The sequence below is a fragment of the Rattus norvegicus genome, chromosome 14 (assembly GCF_036323735.1).
Source record: "Rattus norvegicus strain BN/NHsdMcwi chromosome 14, GRCr8, whole genome shotgun sequence".
Classification (NCBI taxonomy): Eukaryota; Metazoa; Chordata; class Mammalia; order Rodentia; family Muridae; genus Rattus; species Rattus norvegicus.
This window is the reverse complement of record NC_086032.1, coordinates 14,473,254-14,496,047: the sequence shown is the minus strand read 5'-3', so window position 1 is coordinate 14,496,047 and position 22,794 is coordinate 14,473,254. Positions and strand designations below refer to the sequence as shown.

Below are 22,794 nucleotides of genomic sequence, written 5' to 3'. Positions count from 1 at the left end.
TTTCAGGACAATGTTTATAAAACTTCCTTACCATCACATCAACCACTGAGCTATTGAGTTTCTGCTCTGGCAATATAGAGACATCAATTGACCTCTTCATCCTAAACTGGTGGTATAAAAACAAACTTCCTCTCTGGTATTAATGGAACCTATTGATTTCTAAAATCAGTATATAATTTTTGGGCCAAACATTCTATATGTGAACTTTTCTTAAAAAGAGAAAAGGATGAAAGAAAGATAGAAAAATGGGAGTGACTCCCAGGACCCAGTGGGGATCACTCTAGCAGAAATATGCAAAAGAGACGATATAGAACCTGAAGAGAACAGCATCAGGTGTAGGAATGGGTTGCAGTTGATGGAAGGGGCCACACACCCATCTGCAAATTTTTGACCTAGCATTGTTTTTTTCTAAAAGAAATACAGGGGAATAAATGGAGCAGAGACTGAAGGAAAGGCCATCCTGAGACACCCCTATCCTGTGATTCATCCAACTTGTAGACACCAAACCCAAACACTAATGCTGATGCCAAGATCTGGCTGTCCTCTTAGAGGCTCTGTCAGCACTTCTCTAAGACAATTACACATACTTCCAGCCAAATATTGGATTGACCTTGGAGACCCCAATAGAAGAGATACAGAAAGACTGTAAGGAGCTAAGGGGGATTGAAACCCTTTAGGGAAAACAACCAAAATCAACTACGTGGACTCCTCAGAGTTCCAAGGGACTATATCACCAACCAAAGTATATACATGAGTGGATCCTTGCATTGGATACATATGTAATAAGAGTACTGACTTCTCTGGCATCAGTGGGAGGAAAGGCCCTTTATCCTCTGGAGGGTTGTTGCTCTGGTGAAGTACAATGCTAGTTTGGTGAGGCAAGTGTCCGTGGATGAGTGGGGCAGCATGGTCTTTGAAGCAAAGGGAGGGAGCATCAAACAGGGCCTTGTGGAGTGAAGACCAGGAAGTGAACAACCTTTGAAATGTAAATAAATAAAATAATCATAAAAAAGGAAAAAGGTGGAGGAGGAATGAGATGAGGAGCACATAGAGGGCAGACCAGGAGGGGTACAGGGATTAGATTGTAAAAATGTAATCAAGAAATATTAAATTTATTAATAAAAAAGAAAAAACATAAAAAATAAAAAACTAATGAACGCGCAAAAACAATAAAATAAAAGCAAAGAAGCAAATGAACAATAGAACAAATAAAATCTTGTGTTGAGGATCAATTTTGAATTCCCATTCAACAGAATGACAAAAGCGGGTTCCTACAATTTTCAGGTTTCCCCATAAGCAGACCACATCCAAAAGTAAATCTATATGAAAAAGATGCAAAGCAAAACATAAGGTAAGACATTTGAGCAACTCAATAGTGTAATTCCTGTTATTGTGTGTTAAGAAGTGTCAAATAGACATGGTCTATGGGTCTACAGTGTGAGGCAGTGTCTCACAAAAAGAATAAAGACCATAATTTCAGTGGAGGGAAATATAAGGGAACATGTGTCTCAGAATGATCTGATTTCCAGCTTAACAAGAGCCACATGGCCAATTCTAGGAGAGTTTGAACAATTTAGAGAATCATTCTCACACAAAAAATTATATGAAGCACTCCAATGAAATATACAAGCTATCGTAGAATTATATTGGAGGTGAGGCTAAAATTTCATTTAGAAAAAACCCAAAGTCTTCAATATTCCTCTAAAGAGACAGAAACTAATATTTCCTGTCCTATCCTGATGCATAAATTGCTCTACATCAAACTGCATGGCCGAAGGGAAAGACATTACATAGCACCAGTTCTGAGCACTGCAAATAGGTCTGTGAGTCCCAGTTGAACTAGGCAGTTATCCAGGCTCCAGGTCTCTGAATATATTCTCTGGCTCAATGAAGCATTTATATACTTCTCTGCCTATCCCTCCCTCTTGCAGCCATGTCTCAATCCCCAAACTGGTACTGCATTCCATGGTTAAGCTCCACCCTTTGATTTCTAGTTTTTACTTCCAACCACTTGAATGATTGAATGAGAGCTCTCTGTGAGAATACCTCCACACAACCCTGCCCCTCAAACATTTCACTTGTTGATTAACAAAACATCAATTAATTTTGGATTTTCTCACCTGCTTACATATTACATAATTTTGAGTTTTGTATGATGGGACTGGGTCTTACTTGAAGCTAAGATTGTTTTAGATATCTAAGTTCTAGCAATCCTCCTGCCTCAGTATCCTTCTCCCTGCTAGGATTTCTGTTGTGAATCACTTTAACTGGGTGAACTTTATTCATGGCAAAATCAGGCTCATTTTGAGTCAGCTCAGGATTTATTCTGTTGCTGATAATAAACATAAAATAATTCACAGACATTATTATCACTGGATGTGTGACAAATGGTTTTTTAATAGTTAGGAATATGTACTGGAGTTTAAGGAGTGAATTGGATGCTTTTTCAATCAATTGCAGTACACCTACTCAAAATGTGGAAGCAGGAGCATGAATTGATTCTATTAATATTGTCCTAGGTTGCTGGGTATGAACTCAGTTTTTAGAGAGCTATGCAGGATACAGGGCATTCTCTCTCCAGCACTGCATGCAGCAGACATGATTGCCATACCTGAACCTCACAATTCAAGAGTTGGTAGGAAGAGCATCAATTCAAGGCCATGTTCAGCCATATTGTAAATAGAAGGACATCCTGAGTCTTACATTTGGGTCCATTTATGAATAGACCTGAAGTAAAATGGAAAAGAGTGTCTGAGGGAGGTGCTGCCATTGTCTGCTAGAAAGCAGAGAGTATTTCAGGTAGGATCAGGCCAGCATGCTTGCTCCAGATGAATTCAGGAGTAGACCTGTGCTGATGAAAGACCCCTTAGCAGCAGTAACGCCATTTTGCAAGGCTGTACTTAAGATGACTGGTTCAGGGAAAGGTTAGAACACTGAGTACACAGCGGCTGCCAAGCAGGATGTGTTTGGTTGAAGGCCTGGCAACAAGACGACTGCAGTTGAGCACCTGACAATGAGAAAAGCCCCAGGAGAGGTCCCACACCCTGGTGGGGGGCCGAGTCAGCCGTTATGTTCCAAGAAGGTAGCTAGGAAACTTGCCCCCGGGCTGAACCCTTGCCACATTAGAATCCACCAATTATATCCCTGTAACCATGCATCTGCTTCTGTATGCTTGCTTCTGCTCCCCAGAATCCTATAAAAAGCCCATCCTTGGTTCCGTGGGGCGCACCAGTCCCCCGGGTGACTGAAGCGCCCACAGGTGCCTGTGCCTGTGTATCCCGAAAATAAACCAAATCCTCTTGCTGATTGCATCCTGTGGACTCGGTCTGGTCATTGAGTTGGAGGGTCTCCATCCCAAGGGAAAGTTCTCCCTGAGAACTTTTCAATTTGGTGCGTTGGCCGGGAAAGGAGATCCTCCACCCAGGGACCACCGACCACCCACAGGGAGGTAAGCCGGCCGGCGTCTGTCTGATTCTGTCTCGTTCTGCCCTATTCTGTCTGTTCTGTGAGCGCTCAGCCAGGTTGTTTGGAATTTGGGTGGGACAAAGAAGGAGCTGACGAGCTCGGACTTCTCGCCCCGCAGCCCTGGAAGACGTTCCAAGGGTGTTAGGGGCCCGACTTTTCGGGGCTCAATCTGGGACTCTGGTTAGAGGAGGAGGATCCGGACTTACGGCACCTCTGTCTGTATTTTTGGCTTTCAGAGGGCCCCGGACCTTTGCCACCTCCATCTGACTTTTTGCTTTCAGTTTGGTACCAAAGCCGTGCAGCATGCCTGTCTGTTGTTTGTTTGACTGTTGGTGTTGTTTGTTTTCTCTGTGTCCTAATCTTCCTTAGAACTAACATGGGACAGTCTCTAACAAGCCTTCTAAGAAACCTGTCCTCCCGGCAGACCCAAACTCCCCTCTCATAGATCTTCTCTCTGAAGATCCTCCTCCCCCATATCGTTTACCTACAGGCCCAGCTGAAACGGAGGAGGCAGAGCCGCCGGCCAGATCAGTTGCCAGGCCACAGTCTGATAAGGGTTTCTCCCCTGTCGCAGGGAGATTGCGCAATAAGCGCGAGGTGATGCCAGATTCAACCTCCCAGGCTTTCCCACTTAGACAGGGAACCGGTGGCCAGACCCAATACTGGCCGTTTTCAGCAGCTGACATTTACAATTGGAAACAACACAACCCTTCTTTCTCCAAAGATCCGGTGGCACTCACCGACCTAATAGAATCTGTTTTACTTACCCACCAGCCTACTTGGGATGACTGCCAACAGCTCTTACAGGCCTCTTAACCTCAGAAGAAAAACAAAGAGTGTTCTTAGAGGCCAGAAAGCATGTTCTGGGAGATGATGGGCGTCCCACCCAGCTGCCTGAGGAAATTGATGCTGCATTCCCACTTAAGAGACCAAACTGGGATTTTAATACAGCTGAAGGTAAGGGACACCTACGCCTTTATCGCCAGTTGCTTCTAGCGGGTCTCCGAGGGGCTATACGATGCCCTACTAATTTGGCTCAGGTAAAACAGGTATTACAGGAAGCAGGGGAAACTCCCTCCGCCTTTCTAGAGAGACTTAAGGAGGCCTAACGGATGTACACTCCCTATGACCCAGATGACCCAGGACAAATGACGAGTGTCTCTATGTCCTTCATCTGGCAGGATGCTCCAGATATCAGGACTAAGTTACAGAGGTTAGAAAATTTGCAGGGCTATACATTACAGGATTTACTTAAAGAAGCTGAAAGAAAAAGAAGATAGAGTTAGCAGAGAGAGGGAAGAGAGAGAATTGAGTCGAATCTTGGCCGCCGTAGTTCAGGGCCAAGAAAGGAAGGGAGATAGGGGGGAGCTCGAAAGGGGCTGAAGCTGGATAAAGATCAATGTGCCTATTACAAAGAGAAAGGGCACTGGGCCAGAGAGTGCCCCAAGAAGCCTGGCGGACCCCGAAAGCCTCGACCACGAACCTCCCTCTTGGCTCTAGATAAAGATTAGGGAGGTCAGGGCCAGGAGCCGCCCCCTGAGCCCAGGGTAACGCTTAAAGTTGGGGGGCAGCCGGTTACTTTCCTGGTAGACACAGGAGCCCAGCATTCAGTCCTCACCCGAGCTTCAGGACAACTCAGCGACCGGACGGCCTGGGTACAAGGAGCTACTGGTGAGAAACAATACCGACTATATGAACCGGGACAGGACAAGCCACCAAACCTTTTGAACTGTTCATCGACCCTGTGGCCTCCGGCTGGCCTCCGTGCCTAAGGATGGTGGCTGCTATTGCTGTCCTGATCAAGGACGCTAAAAAAATTGACTTTGGGACAGCCACTCACCATCCTAGCACCCCACGCAGTGGAGGCCTTGGTAAAGCAGCCCCCAGACCGCTGGCTCTCCAATTCCCGCATGACCCACTATTAAGCCTTGTTACTGGATGCAGAACGGGTTCAGTTTGGGCCCGTAGTCGCCCTCAATCCTGCCACCTTGCTTCATCTACCAGAGGAGGCAGAACAGCATGACTGCCTACAAATCCTCGCAGAAGTACATGGAACCAGGCCGGACCTATCGGACCAGCCTCTTCAGAATGCTGACCACACATGGTACACGGATGGCAATAGCTTCTTGGCAAAGGGAGAGCGAAAGGCTGGAGCTGCGGTCACTACGGAGGACAAAGTGATTTGGGCGAAAGCCCTGCCTGCTGGTACCTCCGCACAACGGGCTGAACTCATCGCCTTGACTCAGGCGCTCAAGATGGCAAAAGGTAAGAGGCTAAATGTATATACAGACAGCCATTATGCCTTTGCCATGGCACACATCCACGGGGAGATCTACCGGAGGTGGGGGCTGCTCAAATCTGAGGGTAAAGATATTAAAAATAAGGCTGAAATTCTGGCCCTCTTAGAAGCCCTATTCTTGCCCAAAAGACTGAGTATTATACATTGTCCAGGACACCAAAAAGGGCACAACCCAGAGGCACGAAGAAACCAGCTGGCCGATGCCACGGCACGAGAAGCGGCCATGAGCAAACAAATCTTGCCCTTAAATAGCCCAGACCAACCCACGCCCCCAACAGTGGGACAAACCGGTTGGGTTTATGCCCATGAGGACATAGAGCTCCTAGAAAAAATGGGGGCCATCTACCACCCTCAACTAAAACAGTGGGTCTACAAAGGAAAGACAGTTATGCCAATAAAAATGACTTTTGAATTGATCTCCTTTTTACACAAATTAACCCATTTGGGGTTTAAGAAGATGAAAACCTTACTAGATTGGGAAGAGATAAATCTGTGTTTTTTGAATCGGGACAAAGCGATACAAAAGGTGACTGAGAGTTGCAAAGCGTGCGCTCAGGTTAACCCGGGAAGGACCATGATTGGACAAGGAGTTCGTCCTAGGGAACACCGTCCTGGCATCCATTGGGAAATTGATTTTACTGAAATTAAACCAGGTATGTATGGATACAAGTATCTCCTAGTGTTTGTAGACACCTTCTCAGGATGGGTCGAAGCCTTCCCCACAAAGCACGAGACTGCAAAAATGGTCACCATGAAGCTCCTCGAGGAAATCTTTCCCAGGTATGGCATGCCTCAAGCGTTGTGGTTGGACAACGGGCCTGCTTTCGTCTCCCAAGTAAGTCAGTTCATGGCCAAATTGCTGGGGATTGATTGGAAATTACATTGTGCCTATAGACCCCAGAGTTCAGGTCAGGTAAAACGCAGGAATAGAACAATTAAGGAGACTTTATCCAAACTTACGCTTGCAACTGGCTCAAAGGATTGGGTGACCCTCCTTCCCCTAGTTCTATATCGGGTCCGGAATACCCCGGGCCCCCATGGTCTAACTCCCTTTGAAATAATGTATGGAGCACCACCCCCCATTTGTCCATTTCTTTGATTCAAACATTGCTGATTTTGCTGACAGCCCTTCTCTGAGGGCCCATTTACAGGCCCTACAGATTGTGCAGAGAGAATCTGGAGACCTTTGGCCGCTGCTTACCAGGACAAGCTTGAGCATCCGGTGATGCCACACCCATTCCAGATTGGAGACACCGTGTGGGTGCGCAGACACCTGACCAAGAATCTCGAGCCACGGTGGAAAGGACCCTACACCGTCCTCCTGACTACCCCGACCGCCCTAAAGGTAGACGGAGTCGCGGCTTGGATCCACGCATCACACGTCAAGGCAGTTCGGTCTGAGGCATTGACAAATCACAACACTACACCCCAGACATGGAGAGTTCAGCGCACTCCAAACCCCTTAAAGTTAAAACTCCTACGTGGCTCCTCCTAGTCCTTTTGTGGCCTAGAGTCAGTGGGGGAATAAGCCCCCACCACATTTATAACATTACCTGGACAGTCACTAATCTCATGACAGGAAGGCTGGCTAATGCTACCTCCGTAAGGGGGACGCTGGCCGATGCCTTCCCTCCCTTATACTTTGACCTTTGTGATGTGATAGACTACCAATCCTCTGACTATTGTGTATTAGTAAAAATTTGGCCCAAAGTCACCTACCATGAATCCGAGTATATATACTCGTTTTTCGAGAGACAGACTCGTTTCCGACGAGAGCCTGCCACCCTGACTTTAGCTTTACTCCTAGGAGGAATCACCTTGGGGGGAGTGGCCGAGGGTATAGGGACCGGGACCACTGCACTCATAGAAACTGGTCATTTCCGTCAGTTACAAGCAGCCATGAATGCAGATCTTAAAGCTATAGAAGAGTCTGTGAGTACATTAGAAAAGTCCTTAACATCGTTGTCTGAAGTGGTCCTCCAAAATAGATGAGGGCTAGATATGTTGTTCCTCCTCGAGGGTAGATTATGTGCTGCTCTAAAAGAAGAGTGCTGTTTCTATGCAGACCATACTAGAATAGTAAGAGATAAAAACTGTTTGATTCCCAACAGGGATGGTTCGAGGGGTGGTTTAACCGATCCCCTTGGTTTGCTACCCTCCTGTCTACCCTGATGGGACCCCTACTTATTCTTCTCCTAATTCTTCTTTTTGGACCCTGCATCCTTAATAGGCTGGTACAGTTCATGAGGGATAGACTTTCAGTCATTCAGACCCTCGTACTGACGCAGCAGTACCATAGGCTGAGACAACAAGAGACAGAAATTTCTTGACCAAGTCGAGTGAAAGATTTCACTCAAAGTTAACAAAAAAATGGGGGGATGAAAGACCCCAGCTTAGCAGCAGTAACGCCATTTTGCAAGGCTGTACTTAAGATGACTGGTTCAGGGAAAGGTTAGAACACTGAGTACACAGCGGCTGCCAAGCAGGATGTGTTTGGTTGAAGGCCTGGCAAGAGGACGACTGAGGTTGAGCACCTGACAATGAGAAAAGCCCCGGGAGAGGTCCCACACCCTGGTGGGGGGCCGAGTCAGCCGTTATGTTCCAAGAAGGTGGCTAGGAAACTTGCCCTCGGGCTGAACCCTTGCCACATTAGAATCCACCAATTATATCCCTGTAACCATGCATCTGCTTCTGTATGCTTGCTTCTGCTCCCCAGAATCCTATAAAAAGCCCATCCTTGGTTCCGTGGGGCGCGCCAGTCCCCCGGGTGACTGAAGCGCCCACAGGTGCCTGTGCCTGTGTATCCCGACAATAAACCAAATCCTCTTGCTGATTGCATCCTGTGGACTCGGTCTGGTCATTGAGTTGGAGGGTCTCCATCCCGAGGGAAAGTTCTCCCTGAGAACTTTTTCAGGTGAGTTCTGGGACTGCCAATTTTCTTAAACAGAAATGCTCCCTTTGAAAAATCAAAAACAAAACTGAAAACTGTTTTCTAATTAAAAAAAAATTATGAGCTTTGTAGGCCATGATATGGCTCAGTGGTCAATGGCATTTGCTACCAAACCTGAATTCAACATTAGGAACCAAAGGTGTAAGGAGAGATATCCCTTTACGTGCTCGTCCTCCCATGTCTACATGCAGGGTCCTCTGCCAACACACCTACTCATTTGTTGGACCAAGGTAAAATATGAAGACCTAGATGGAATGTAAGACCCAGGTAACTGTTACCTGGGTGTCTAGAAAACTTTCTCACGTCTTCCTGTTACTAGGCAACTTTCTAATGCCAAAATCTATTACATAATCTGTTATGTTCTGTGCCATTAAAAAAGGATCATGATAGAAATCAGTAGATGTGTTTTGTAGAGTGACCCACAATAAGCTAGGATGCAAACCAGCCACCCAACAGCAATTCCTGAACCTATGTATAGGATTCTATGGTATTTGCCTTTATAGGCTGCCCCTGGGATAGACCCCCAACATAAGACAGACAACTGTACTGCTACGAAATAGTATTTGGAATGAGATTTCCATTTTGAGTAGTGGTCCACTTAATTGTAAGTTCCCACACTCCCCTGCTAACTGAAATCCTACTTGGCAGAGGGAGCCATGGACGCGTGTTACTGACATCATCGTTGGCAAGTTAAGACATGAATGTTAGACAAGTCCCATTCTTATTTACAGGAATGTTAGATAAGGCAAGTTCCCTGCCACAGTTAAATACCCCAACCAATGGGAGTAAGATACTTGCACAACAAAGATATGTGCTTGAGCAAATCCCCTAAACCAAAATGCTAATTGGTGACATAACTTGGCACAGATGTTTGTGGATTTTGGGCTTGACAACCATGTAGCAGAATACCCTGGGTGATTTTAATGAGTTATGGACCCTGTCCCTGTTGCTTGTTCTCCCATACTCTGGAGTGCCAGAGCTCTGACATTCAGGGTTTGTACACTTGTACAATCTCATTTTCAAGTCTGGATATTGAGATCTTCCCTTGTTCCTGACCCCAGTTCATAGTATATATTGTTGGCTAGGTGAAATACTTTCGGTGTACAAATCAGGCTAGACTCAAATTAGATATGGCCTTGTTTCTGTCTCCTTGTGTATTATGAGCCTTAACCCTGCCTACCTCCCATTCTTGGTGTCAAAATCTGTAGACATTGTGCAAGCTTATCCTTTCTGGTTTTCTCCTTATGATCCATATAATAGGGGATGGAGAGAGAGCTAAGCTATTATGAGCATTGGCTTAGCTTCCAGAGGACACAAATATGATGGCTCACAATTCCAGAAGAGACCAACCAAATACCTTCACACAAACATACATGCAGGAAACACACAAATGCCCATAAAATAAAAGATAATAAGTCATATAAAATTCAAAAGCAGATTTACCTAATATCTAAACTATTTATTTTACTCTGCACCATGTAGTACTCTGTATGTCTTATGAACATCAGAATTTGGTTTCTTAAATTTTGTTACAGATACTACACCCTTTCTTTCTCTCCTAAAAAATGAACAGGCAGCTAAAGAATACCAAAAACACACCAGGTGTGTTGTTACACACCTTTAATCCTTGTACTTAGGAGGAAGAGGCAGCTAGGTAGATCTCTATGAGTCGGTTCTGCCTGATCTACAAAGCAAATTCCAGGACAGCTAGAGTTATACAAAGAAATCATGTCTCAAAAAGAAAAAAGAAAAAAATAAATAAATGAAAATCAACAAGGACCATATGAAATAAAAAAAGAAACATATTGTCAAATGACAAAATAAAGAAATAGAGGGAAAAGAGCCAATGAAAATTGATGAGGAATACACATTGATGCAGCACAGGTTCACATGCACACAAGAATCTAGTAAAAACACAAAAGTGTTAGCCATAATATGTGAACAAATAAACTGAAAGGGATAAGGACTCTGCAGGAATTCGAACAGAGTGAATTAGCCAGAACCCTTGGAGCTCTCAGAGACTTAATCACCAGACAAAGAACATATATGGGCTGGGCATAGCCCTCCCTACACAGATGTATGAGACATGCAGCTTGGTCTACAAGTGGTACCCAAATGAATGGAGTGAAGGCTACTTCAAAAGCTATTACCTGTATGTGGGATATATTCTTGTATCTGGATTTTTTATCTGTCCTCATTGGTAGAGAATATGCCTAGTTTTTAATATAATTCAAGTAGAATGGCATGGGGATACCCACAGAGCTGCAACCCACTCGGAGAAGAGAAGATGTTATGGGGGAAGGAATGTGGGAGGGTGTGACTCTGAGGGGAGGAGTGACTGGGTTGTAAGATGAGTAAGAAGAAAATTACATTAAATTAAAACAAAATGCCCCCAAACAAAAGGCTTGAGGAAACATTATGAGACATAAGACCTCCAAAGAGACTTTTGAGTTCACTTTGTGCTGGAATATATACTTGGTCATTAATCCTGTAAGAGTGAGATTTGTACCCTCAGCGAGACTCCATTTGAAAGAACTAACTTTTCATTTGGAAATTTTATCAGTACTTTCTGTGATTGGGATGGGAGCTGTGTCCACTTTCTTTTCTCAACAGTGACACCGCATGTGGTATAGGTCCACATGGGCTCTAAAATAGCTACCTCAATCTCTCTGAGTTCATATGTGTATTCATTCTCCTGTATTTTAGAAGGCCTGCCTTCCTTGGTTTCTACCATCCACTCTGGATCTAACCTTCTTTGTCTGTTCTCTACTACAGGATTCCCTGAGACTTGAGGGAAGGAAATGAAGGACATTCCCCTTTAGGTTTGAATGTTCCAAGGAATTTGTCTCTGTCTCTATATCTGTCGTTGTCTTTGTCTCTGTCTCTGTCTCTGTCTCCTTCTCTGTCTGTCTGTCTCTATCTGTGCATATAAGCACTATGCTTATTAATTCCAGGAAAGGGCAGAGGATCCCAGAGCACTGAAGATACAAGCCACCACCAACTTTTAACTTTCTAGTTACAAATATATCCCCTCCACACACAGAAATGCCCTCTGATGATTTCATTCTGACAGCAATCTCTTCTTTAGCACAGTTTTCTGTTGAATTGTACAGGTAAAGCTGCTTTCACATTTTAGTCAAGTTTTCTGTTTTTTCTCTGGTATTCAGGTATTCCCTATTGGTAGATATGTATTGTGCTCACTCTTTGAAAAAGGGACTTAGGTCCCCTTCCATGGCCTTTTGACATTTGCTTCTCTGTCCATTCTTCATCTCTACTGGAGCTGTGCTTTCAGGTTTGACATCAATTTTTAACAATATTATCCACCTACCATGTCTATTCATGAAGAAATTCCAAATTTCTCTAGAAACCTGAAAAGGGCTCAGAACTGGACATTGGTCTAGTCTTGGGAAAAAAACTTCCTCTTTGTCTTTCCTAGAAAGACATAAAAGGAACATTTATTCTCCACCCCTCCCCACAAAAAGAGGCAGGGGCAGACAAAAGAAATATTGGATCCAGGCTATGTAACAGCACCTGCACCTTGGAAAACTTTCCCGTGCTTTATATGAAACTCACCTATGTGTTTAAGCATTTCTAAGGTTTGTGTAGCTTCCTCAAAGCATGGTAACTCATGACAGTTTAGGGCAGGGTCTCATGAGAGGCTGACTTTTCTTCCATTTCCAGGAGGGCTTGTTAACAGACTAGCTCTGTTTTGTTGTGTGACTGCAGGTAAATGACTGCTAAAGGTCACCACATCTGCAGCTGTTCCTCATGGCATCAGTCAAAACAAGCTTGTCAGTGCTGTACTGAAAAGCCTTACCAAATGAACACAAGCCTTTGTGTTCCAGACCTGGCTCAGGACCTGAGTCTAGTGCAGGGATGTAAAGAAAAAGATGTTCCATGTTCCCTAGAACTGATAACACCTGAAACCAAGTGAGTTCATTGCCTGCCTGAGACTCAGGTGTGAGACTAATTGATGCAGAAGTAGCTGTGGTGTTGGTGCTTTCATTGGTGTTTCTAGTGCTTCTGTGTCAAGACACAACCAGGGCACCCATCTGTTGTCCTTTCATATCTTGGATTTTTGTCTGTAGCCTGTGTCAGTCTAGGCGACTGAGAAGATGTCATAATGCTTACCAAGGTCAGAGTCGCATGGAGTAATAAGTGGCTTAGACTGGAAATATCTGCTGCTTGGTACTAGTGAAGCAGCTGGAGATATCAGTCAACACCTTTCCTGTCCACAAACCTGGAGCTGCTTCTTCCTTAACTCTTACAGAAAACAGTTAAGGTGCTGAGGGCTAAGAAGCTAAATCTTCAGCAGGCATCCAGACATGCTTATTCTCTGTATTTATCTCAATGTGTTTTAGTGACAGAGACATCTTTGTGAGTCCTTGTTGAATGTACAATAACAGGTCGAAATATAACTCTGTATCTTGGCCTTTGCAGTTGGGGTATGAGGTATGCATTTTTTTCCAATATTGAGATTGTTTTAATCACATTTCCCCTCCCCTTCTAAGCCCTCCTATATAAACTCCACCACTTGCCTTCAAATTAATAACTTCTATTTTACTCATTTGTTGCACCCATATGTGTTTGTATATTCATACATACTCATAAATAAAATCTTTTCTTAGGGATTTTCTGCTGAGAACAGACACCATGACCAAGGCAAGTCTTATGAAGGACAACATTTAATTGGGGTTGGCATTCAGGTTCAGAGGTTCCTTCTGGTAAAAGGAGTAAAATGTTCTCATGTGTCTTCAAGGTTATTCAACTCATCTCGGCCTCAGAGGGGTTTTATTCCACATGTTTTCTTCTTTTTGTTCTTCTGCAGCATAGCTTGGCCCTTCAGGATACCATTGATAAGAAATGCCAGTCTCTCTTCCTCATCCTTGCTCAGTTGTCCCCAGTTCACAGTAACAGGAATTTTCTTTTTAGCCTTCCATTCATGGTGGGTCTTGCGCAAGTGGAGAAAGAGGTAACAAACAAACCTCCTCCTTAGGTCCATGAGAACAAAAGGCCATATGTGGTGCACCCTCACCTATACTTTGAACAATGGGTGCTGGAAAGAAGTATCTTACACAGTCTGTCAACTGTGGGCTCCTGTAAACTGAATTAATTTTTTTCATAAGGAAATAACTGATGTACAGTCATAGGCACATCAGAACACAAATGAACTGGAAGAGTGTGAATAGTTCAATCAGTTGGTAGATTCTCTCAATTTTCCTGTTCTGTCCTTGACCTGTCTGGCCCCTTCAATCATATCTCACACTCCTCAAAATGATTGCCTGAACTCTATCTAATGTTTGGCTGTGAGTCTTTCCATCTGTTTCCATCATTGCCTGTGTGGAACCTCTCAAAGGACAGTTATACTAGGTTCCTGTCTGTAGAATATCATGAATAATGTCAGGGATCTTTAACTCATTGGAAAGTTGAGCTCTTCTTGAACAGAACACCCATAGCTTAGCCACTAAGATCAACAATTAAGAAAAGGGATGTCATGAAACTTAAAATCCTCTATAAAGCAAAGGACAGCATCAGGAGATCAAAATAGCAATTTGCAGAATGAAAAAAGATTTTCACCAAGTGGACATTTGACAAATGGCTGATATTCAAACATTATGGGTTCACAGAGTCTAAACAACCAATCAATGAGCTCGTAGGGTCTAGACCTAGGCCTCCTTAACATATGGACCAATTGTGAAGCTTGGTGTTAATGTGAGTCTTCTAAAAATTAGACTCGGTGTTGTCTCTTATTGAAGTTTGTTACCTTCCTTTTTAACCTTTGTCCTTAACTGGAGTGCTTTGTCCAGTGAGATAGAACTCATTTAGTCCTGATGCAAGTTGGTGTGCCAGGGCAGGGTGGCACATGGTGGGTTGGTAACTGAGGGCCTTCCCTTCTCTGGGGAGAATGGGAGCAGGAAAGAAGGGGAAGTGGTGGGAAGGTAGGACTGGGAGGAAAGAAAAGGTAGTATGTGATCTGATGGTAAAACAAAAAAGTTCATGTGTTAATAAAAACAAAAAGAAGTGATAAACAGGGAGCTAGATATGTTTAACATCATTTAAACATTGTCCACTGCAAACTGAATAGACATATGTTGTCCATGAAACATGTTAGCAACATATGTTTTATAGGCCAATTATAATTCCATTGAAATCATTAAATATGCAAATTTTTGCTGTCAGATAAAGATCTGAGTATAGTTATGGACCTTGGTGGCTATAGTTTATAGGTACTTATAACTGATAATTAGCATTTGTATATTATACAATGTTGTCTCACTCAGACATTTCCCTACAGATATAGAGTTAACTTCATATTTATTTTAGTTTCTTATCTTTCTCCCTAACTACATTTTGTCTTTCACTTCTCTTATATATAATTGTTCAATGTTAATACTGTAAAAATTGTTCTGGTTTTTATTATTTTATGTACTTATTTTCATGGCTTTTATTTTGTTTCTAAGCAGGGATAACATGAGGTAAAGAGGTACCAGAAGGAAAGTCCTGAGGGACTCTAGTTCCATAACAGGAGGAAGTTTTTTGAATTTTCACAGTAGGTATTCATATTGGGTAAGGAGATAAAATGACATCGAGTTTCTTCTCTGAAGTGCCAACGTGTAGGGTGTTGAGATAACTGTTACCGATACCCTGTTTAAGGTGGTTTACATGTGGAGTGAATGGATACATAAACACTCTATGAAGTGAAGTACATCTAGTCCATTCTTGGAATGACTTGGAACATTGGTATTGCTCTGGCAGTTCTACATTGTAACTTTCTACAAAACAAACAAAAAAGCAAGCCATCGAAACACACACAGGGGTTGGGGATTTAGCTCAGCGGTAGAGTGCTTGCCTAGCAAGCACAAGGCTCCGGGTTCGGTCCCCAGCTCCGAAATATATGGTAAATATATGCTAAAAGTTCGTGGTATAAAACTTATTCAGGTTTTTTGTTATTTTGACTTTTATTTACTTGTTTTGCACAGGTTTTATTCTATTCCTGACCAGGGATAAGATAAAGTCAAGAGAAACCAGAAGGAAAGTGCTAAGGGACCCTATGTCAAGGTGAAGTTTCTTGAATGTTATATTAGATATTCAGATAAGTAGATAGAATCATAACAAATTTCTACTTTGAAATCTCAACCTATAGGGTACTGAGATAACGGTTATGCATGATTACACCCTGTTTAAAGGTACTCACAGATCCAGTGAATGGCTAGACAAACACTCTCTGAAGTGAAGCCGATCCATACATTTCTTGGAATGACTCAGACCATTGGTATTGCTTTGGGAGATCTATTTAGTGACTATTAAAAAAAACAAAAAGAAACCATCAACACCCACATACATGTTCACAAAACATTTGAAATGCAATGGCTTAAAGATAATACCAATCTGCTAAGTTTTATGCCAAAGAGACACCTGATCCTTGTGATTCTGTATCCCCAAGTGCTTTCCATTGTTAGACATGGGCCTGGAGGGATGATGACTCAGGAATTAAGCATCTGCCTGCTCTTTCAGACAACCTGAGTTCAATTCTAGACAACCATCTGGTAGCTCACTACCATCTATACAACAGGGTTATGACTCCTTTTTCTGTCATGCAAGCTTACAGGAAATTATCACTGTTCAGGAAGGAGTTAGTACCTCTCACTTTGGTACAGGAATTTACCTTGATGACTTGTAACAAATGCCATTTATTCCCTGACCTATCATAAGAACGTGAGCTCTACCAATAGACCTAGGTATTACCAACACCTGGACCCTGGTGGATCACTGACAATGCCTCGGCAGTGTCCAGTGGCCTACTGTCTTGTCAGCTGCCTGCTGGAAAAAGCTCTGAAAATTTTCAGACCAGGAACCTAGCATAAGGTATAGAGATTTACTTATAGAATTTTATGTCATGTCTATGACTCACTATAAGACTAAAGGGTATGTGGCACATCATTTAGAGTGGTGGCTTTCAGAGTATCAGTGCAGACTTCAAAAACAAGAGTGTTAACACAACATCTTGAAAGTTTAACACAACCCCAGTCTGGATGTTGTATGTTGTTGTTATGATTGGTCTTTTTTTTTAAACAAATAATTTTCAGTTATAATTAAATATTTGTGGTAACATTCTCTAAACAATGACAGTAATTTTTAAAAGAAACTTAGAAAACAAGTCCTGTTTATTTTTTTAAGACAATCCTTGGTTGCCTGTAGCAGTTGGGGAGACTAACATACAGGAGGAGAACATTTCCTTATGAAAAACTGGAGGAAAACATTGCAATGAGTTGTAAGAGGAAAGAAAGGACATTACTACACAATATCTTTAATGGATATGTATAGAATAATCCTTTTTATTTTTCTTGGATATTTTATGTACTTGCATTTCAAATGCCATCCCCTTTCCCCCGTCTCACAGACCCCCTCACCTCTCCTCCTGCTTCTATGAGGATGCTACCACCCCCTACTACCCACTCCCACCTCAACACCCTGGCATTCCCCTACACTGGGGAAATGAGCCCTCACAGGAACAAGGGCTTTTCCTCCTGTTGATGATGGACAATGCCATCCTCTGCTACATATGTGACGGGAGTCATGGTTCCCTCCATGACTACTCATTGGTTGGTGGTTTAGTCCCTAGGAGTTCTGGTAGGGTCTGGTTGGTTGATACTATTTTTCTTCCTATGGTATGACAAACCCCTTCAGCTCCTTCAGTCCTTTCTCTAACTCCTCCATCGGCGTCCCCTTTTTCAGTCCAATGGTTAGCTGCAAGCATCTTACTCTGTATCAGTCAGGCTCTGGCAGAGTCTCTCAGGAAACATTCATATCAGGCTCCTGTCAGCACGAACTTCTTGGCATTAGCAATAGTGACTGGGTTTGGTGGTTGTATATGGGTTGGATCCCCAGGTGGGACATTCTGTGGATGACCTTTCCCTCAGTCCCTACTCCACTCTTTTCCTCCTGTGCGTATTTTGTTCTCCTTTCTCAGAAGGAATGAAGCATCCACATTTTGGTCTTCTTTCTTCTTCATCTGTGAATTTAGTCTTATGTCAAATTGATTTGAGCTATAGTTTTCTAAAAGGAAAGAGCCTCAGTTGAGAAAATGTCTCCATAAGATCTGGCTGTAAAGTATTTTCTTAATTAGTGATTGATGGGAGAGGATCAATCTCACTGTAGGTGGTGCCATCCTTGCATTAGTGGTCCTAAGTTCTATATGAAAGAAGAATGAGCAAACCATAGAGAGCAAGCCAGTAAGCAGCTTCCCTCTGTGGCTTCTGCATTAGCCCCTCACTCTGGGTTCCTGTTCTGACTTTCTTCAGTGATAAACATCAAAATGGAAGTGTAAGCCAAATAAGCTCTTTCCTCACCAAGTTTCTTTGGTCATGTTTTATCACAGCAATAGGAACCCTAACTAAAATGTATGTGGACTGATGACACATCATAAATACCTTATTATATCCCAAGCAGGAGGCCACAAGAGACCAAGAACTAAGAGGTAAGAAGAGGAGTGGTTCAATGTTCCTGCCATTCTTTGTGAGTCCAATATGTCTCAGAAAACACTGATTAGAAGAAAACATATTTGGCTTTCCTCAGAGCTCCAGTACATACTGAATAGTTTCTCTCCTTCTCTTTCCTTTCCTTTCTTTCTTTCCTTTTTGGGGGATTTGTTGTTTTGGTTTTTTTCATTTGGGTAGTGTTTTTTATTGTTTTGTTTGCTTGGCTTGGCTTTTTTGTTGTTTGTTCTGTTTTGTTTTGTTTTGGGGTTTGGGGGTTTGTTTGTTTGTTTGAGAGAGGATTTCTTTGTATAGTTCTAACTATCATGGAACTCGCTCCACAGACCAGGATGGCCATGAACTCAAAGATCTGCCTCCCAAGTATTGGGATTAAAGAGGGTGTATGCCACTTCTGGACTCCATCTGTGCCCAGAGCTAAGGCTGTCCCACAGCCCTCTGGATCCAAATCCTGCCTGGAGAGAGCTACTCTCCCAGGAGTGCTCTCACTCCTAAGCCAACAGATGAGACCCCACTTTCGCTCCAATAACTGTCCAAAGAAGGACCCTCCAGGAGCACATGGGGCACAAGAACTGCAGAGCAGCCTGGGATAGGATACTTACTCTCTCTCCATCTGTACCCAGGAGCTCAGGATGTTCTACAGCCTGCCATGCCCAAATCCTGTCTGTAGAGAGCTCGACTCCAAAGAGTGCTCTTATTCCTAAGAACAGAGGCTCACAGACCGATGGGAGCGACAAGATCCAGTCAGAGAGAGGAAGACAAATTAACACCAAAGATAACCAGAAGGCAGGAGAAAAGTCCAAGAACCTAAGCATCAGAAACCAAGGCTATTTGGCATCATCAAAACCCAGTTCTCCCACCAAAGCAAATACTGGATATAGTAACACAGGGGAAAAGCAAGATTTGGATTTAAAAATCACATTTCATGATGATGATAGAAGACTTCAAGAAGAACATAAATAACTCCTTAAAGAAATATAGAAGAACACAGATAAATGGGTAGAAGCCCTTAAAGAGGAAACACAAAAATCCCATAAAGAATTACAGGAAAACCCAACCAAACAGGTGAAGAAATTGAACAAAACAATCAAGGATTTAAAAATGGAAATATAAAGAATAAAGAAATCACAAAAGGAGACAACCCTGGTGATAGAAAACAAAGAAGGGAAAGAGATCAGGAGTCATAGATGCTAGCATCACCAACAGAATACAAGGGATAGGAGACAAAATCTCTAACGAATCCTAAACAGATAGAGGGCTTATATCTAAAATATACAAAGAACTCAAGAAGTTAGACCGCAGGGAGACAAATAACCCTATTAAAAAATGGGGTTCAGAGCTAAACAAGAATTCACCGTTGAGGAATACCGAATGGCTGAGAAACACCTAAAGACATGTTCAACACCTTTAGTCATAAGGGAAATACAAATCAAAACAACCCTGAGATTTCACCTCTCACCAGTGAGAATGGCTAAGATCAAAAACTCAGGTGACAGCAAATGCTGGCGAGGATGTGGAGAAAGAGGAACACTCCTCCATTGTTGGTGGGATTGCAGACTGGTACGAGAATTCTGAAAATTAGTCTGGAGGTTCCTCAGACAATTAGACATCGAACTACTTGAGGACCCAGCTATATCCCTCTTGGGCATATACCCAAAAGATGCCCCAACATATAACAAAGACAAGTGCTCCACTATGTTCATAGCAGCCTTATTTATAATAGTCAGAATCTGGAGAGAACCCAGATGCCCTTCAACAAAGGAATGGATACAGAAAATGTGGTACATCTACACAATGGAATATTACTCAGCTATCAAAAACAATGACTTATGAAATTCATAGGGAAATGGTTGGAACTGGAAAATATCATCCAGAATGAGGTAAACAATCACAGAAAAACACACATGGTATGCGCTCATTGATAAGTAGCTATTAGCCCAAATGCTTGAATTACCCTAGATGCACAGAACACATGAAACTCAAGAATGGTGACCAAAATGCCAATGCTTCACTACTGCTTTATAAGTGGAACAAGAATACCCTTGGCAGGGAATAGGGAGGCACAGTTTAAAACAGAGGCAGAAGGAACACCCATTCAGAGCCTGCCCCATATGTGGCCCATACTTATACACCCACCCAATTAGATAAGATGGATGAAGCAAAAAAGTGCAGGCCGACAGGAGCCAGATGTAGATCTCTCCTGAGAGACACAGCTAAATACAGAAAATACAGAGGCGAATGCCAGCAGCAAACCACTGAACTGAGAACGGGACCCCCATTGAAGGAATCAGAGAAAGGACTGGAAGAGCTTGAAGGGGCTCGAGACCCCATATGAACAATAATGCCAACAAACCAGAGCTTCCAGGGACTAAGCCACTACTCAAAGACTACACATCGACTGACCCTGGACTCCAACCTCATAGGTAGCAATGAATAGCCTAGTAACAGCACCAGTGGAAGGGGGAGCCCTTGGTCCTGCCAAGACTGAACCCCCAGTAAACGTGATTGTTGGGGGGAGGGCGGTAATGGGGGGAGGATGGGGAGGGGAACAACCATAAAGAAGGGGAAGGGGAGGAGTTAGGGGATGTTGGCCCGGAAACTGGGAAAGGGAATAAAAATCGATATGTAAATAAGAAATACTCAAGGTAATTAAGATAAAAAATTAAAAAAATAATAAAAATATAAAAGAATATGTGTTTATAAAATCCATGCCAGCTTAAATAAGTTGGCAATTAATGTATGCTCCATACATATTATTGTATATACAAAGCATCTGAGATAATGTAGCATACATACAAACTCAATAAATGTAAATTATCTGAGAAAATGTAAATAAAAAATACTCAAGTTAATAAAGATTGAAAAAAAGAGAAAAGTAGTGAGGATTGTTGTTAAGATGGGTGGCTACAGTTAGTATGAACTTAGAACAGACAGCAGCATATGTAAATTATACAATCAATGTTTAAGTCACATACTTCCCTAGAAACATAAATAGGTAAGGTTATATTTATTTTAATTTCTTATCTCCTTCCCTCTGTACATTTTTCTTTCTCCTTCCTTATCAACATATCCTTAAAGTTTATATTATAAAAATCCTTTGAGATTTTTATTATTTGATCTTTATTTATTTATGTTGCACATCTTTTATTCCATTCCAGAGCAGGGATAAGATGAAGTCAAGAGAGACCAGAAAGAAAGTGTTAAGGGATTCTAGCTACCTGTCAAGAAGTTTCTCGAAGGTTATATTAGGTATTCAGATAAGTAGATAGAATGATATTGAATTCTGCTCTGAAACCTCAACCTGTAGGGTGCTGAGGTAACTGTTATGTATTGTTACACCCTAGTTAATGGTGTTCATAGACCCAGTGAATGGATAGACAAACACTCTATTAAGTGAAGCACATTTAGACATTTCGTGGAATGACTCAGGACATTGATATTCTTTTGTCAGATCTACTTAGTGATTATCTAAAAAATAAACAAGCATGAAAGCCATAAATATACACATTTGCACAAAACGTCTAAAATATAACACATTAAAGATAATGACAAACTGGTAAGTTTTTATGCAAAACAGACACCAGGTTTCTTGTGATTATGTATCCATGAGTGCTTTTTACATTGCCATGGACCTGGATGGATGATGGCTCAGTAATTAAGAGTCCTGGCTCTCCTTTCAGACTACCTGAGTTCAATGGTAGACAACCATTTGCCACTTCACAACCACTTTAGCACTCTGATGCCTTTTCTCCTCATGAAAGCCTACAGATAAATAGAACACAACTATACAGAACATTTATATAGAAATAAATGTTGTACCTTGACAAACTCCTCATTTCCTTTCACTCTCCCTTGGTGCAAGACCTCCAAGCCTAGAGACCAGAGGAAACTATGCTATTGCTGGCCAATTGAGCTCAGTGGACACACCTGAACCTCCACATGCTCTCTTCACAGAGCCACACAACTGCTACTGATCAACACCCCTGTTTTAACTAATTGGGCCATTTTTTACTTTGTGAAATTGAAGGTATTTTCTAATTTCAAGACTTCTTCAGCTAGGTATATATCTGAATGTGAATTATGTAGGTTTGGTCATGTGAAAGTGGGAATCCACAAAAGCCAGAAAAGCAGGTTTTATTACATGAAGCCTGAGTTCCATTTGAGAGTCACCTGATTATAAGCTCAGAAATCAAACTTTGATCCTCTGCAACAGTAGCATGTGCTCTAAGCCTGTGAGCAATTTCTCTCAAACTATAGGTCATTTGTTTTAAGAATATGAAAGCGTGTTTACTGTGGACAAATCTTAGGTGAGTTCACTGGTCCCAAGGAATAAGGCCAGGTAACTGGTCATGCAGACAAAAAGACAGGTTGTAGGGGAAGAGAGAAAAAAGGAGCCTGAGAGAGGTTTCTTGTTCTTTTTTGTTCTTTTTCTTTTGTCTTCTTGTCCACCTTAGGGCAGCATAAATGTCCAGATGGGTCCCAACTTAGCTGATAACTTTATTAATCTTCCCAAGAGTATGAAATGTGATATTCCTGGCATCAATGTGTTTATTTTGGCTTCTCTCCAGAGGGAATTTATTGAGTAA

General features: G+C 42.5%; 1 protein-coding gene across 1 annotated transcript; it reads left to right on the top strand.

Moving 5' to 3' along the window:
* The first annotated feature begins 5,460 nt into the window (after positions 1-5,460).
* LOC134481885 (protein NYNRIN-like) lies at positions 5,461-22,794 on the top strand. Its single transcript, XM_063273856.1, has 3 exons — positions 5,461-5,730; positions 6,280-6,599; positions 22,663-22,794. The coding sequence occupies exons 1-3, from the start codon at positions 5,721-5,723 to the stop codon at positions 22,792-22,794; spliced, it is 462 nt and encodes a 153-aa protein (XP_063129926.1). The 5' UTR covers positions 5,461-5,720.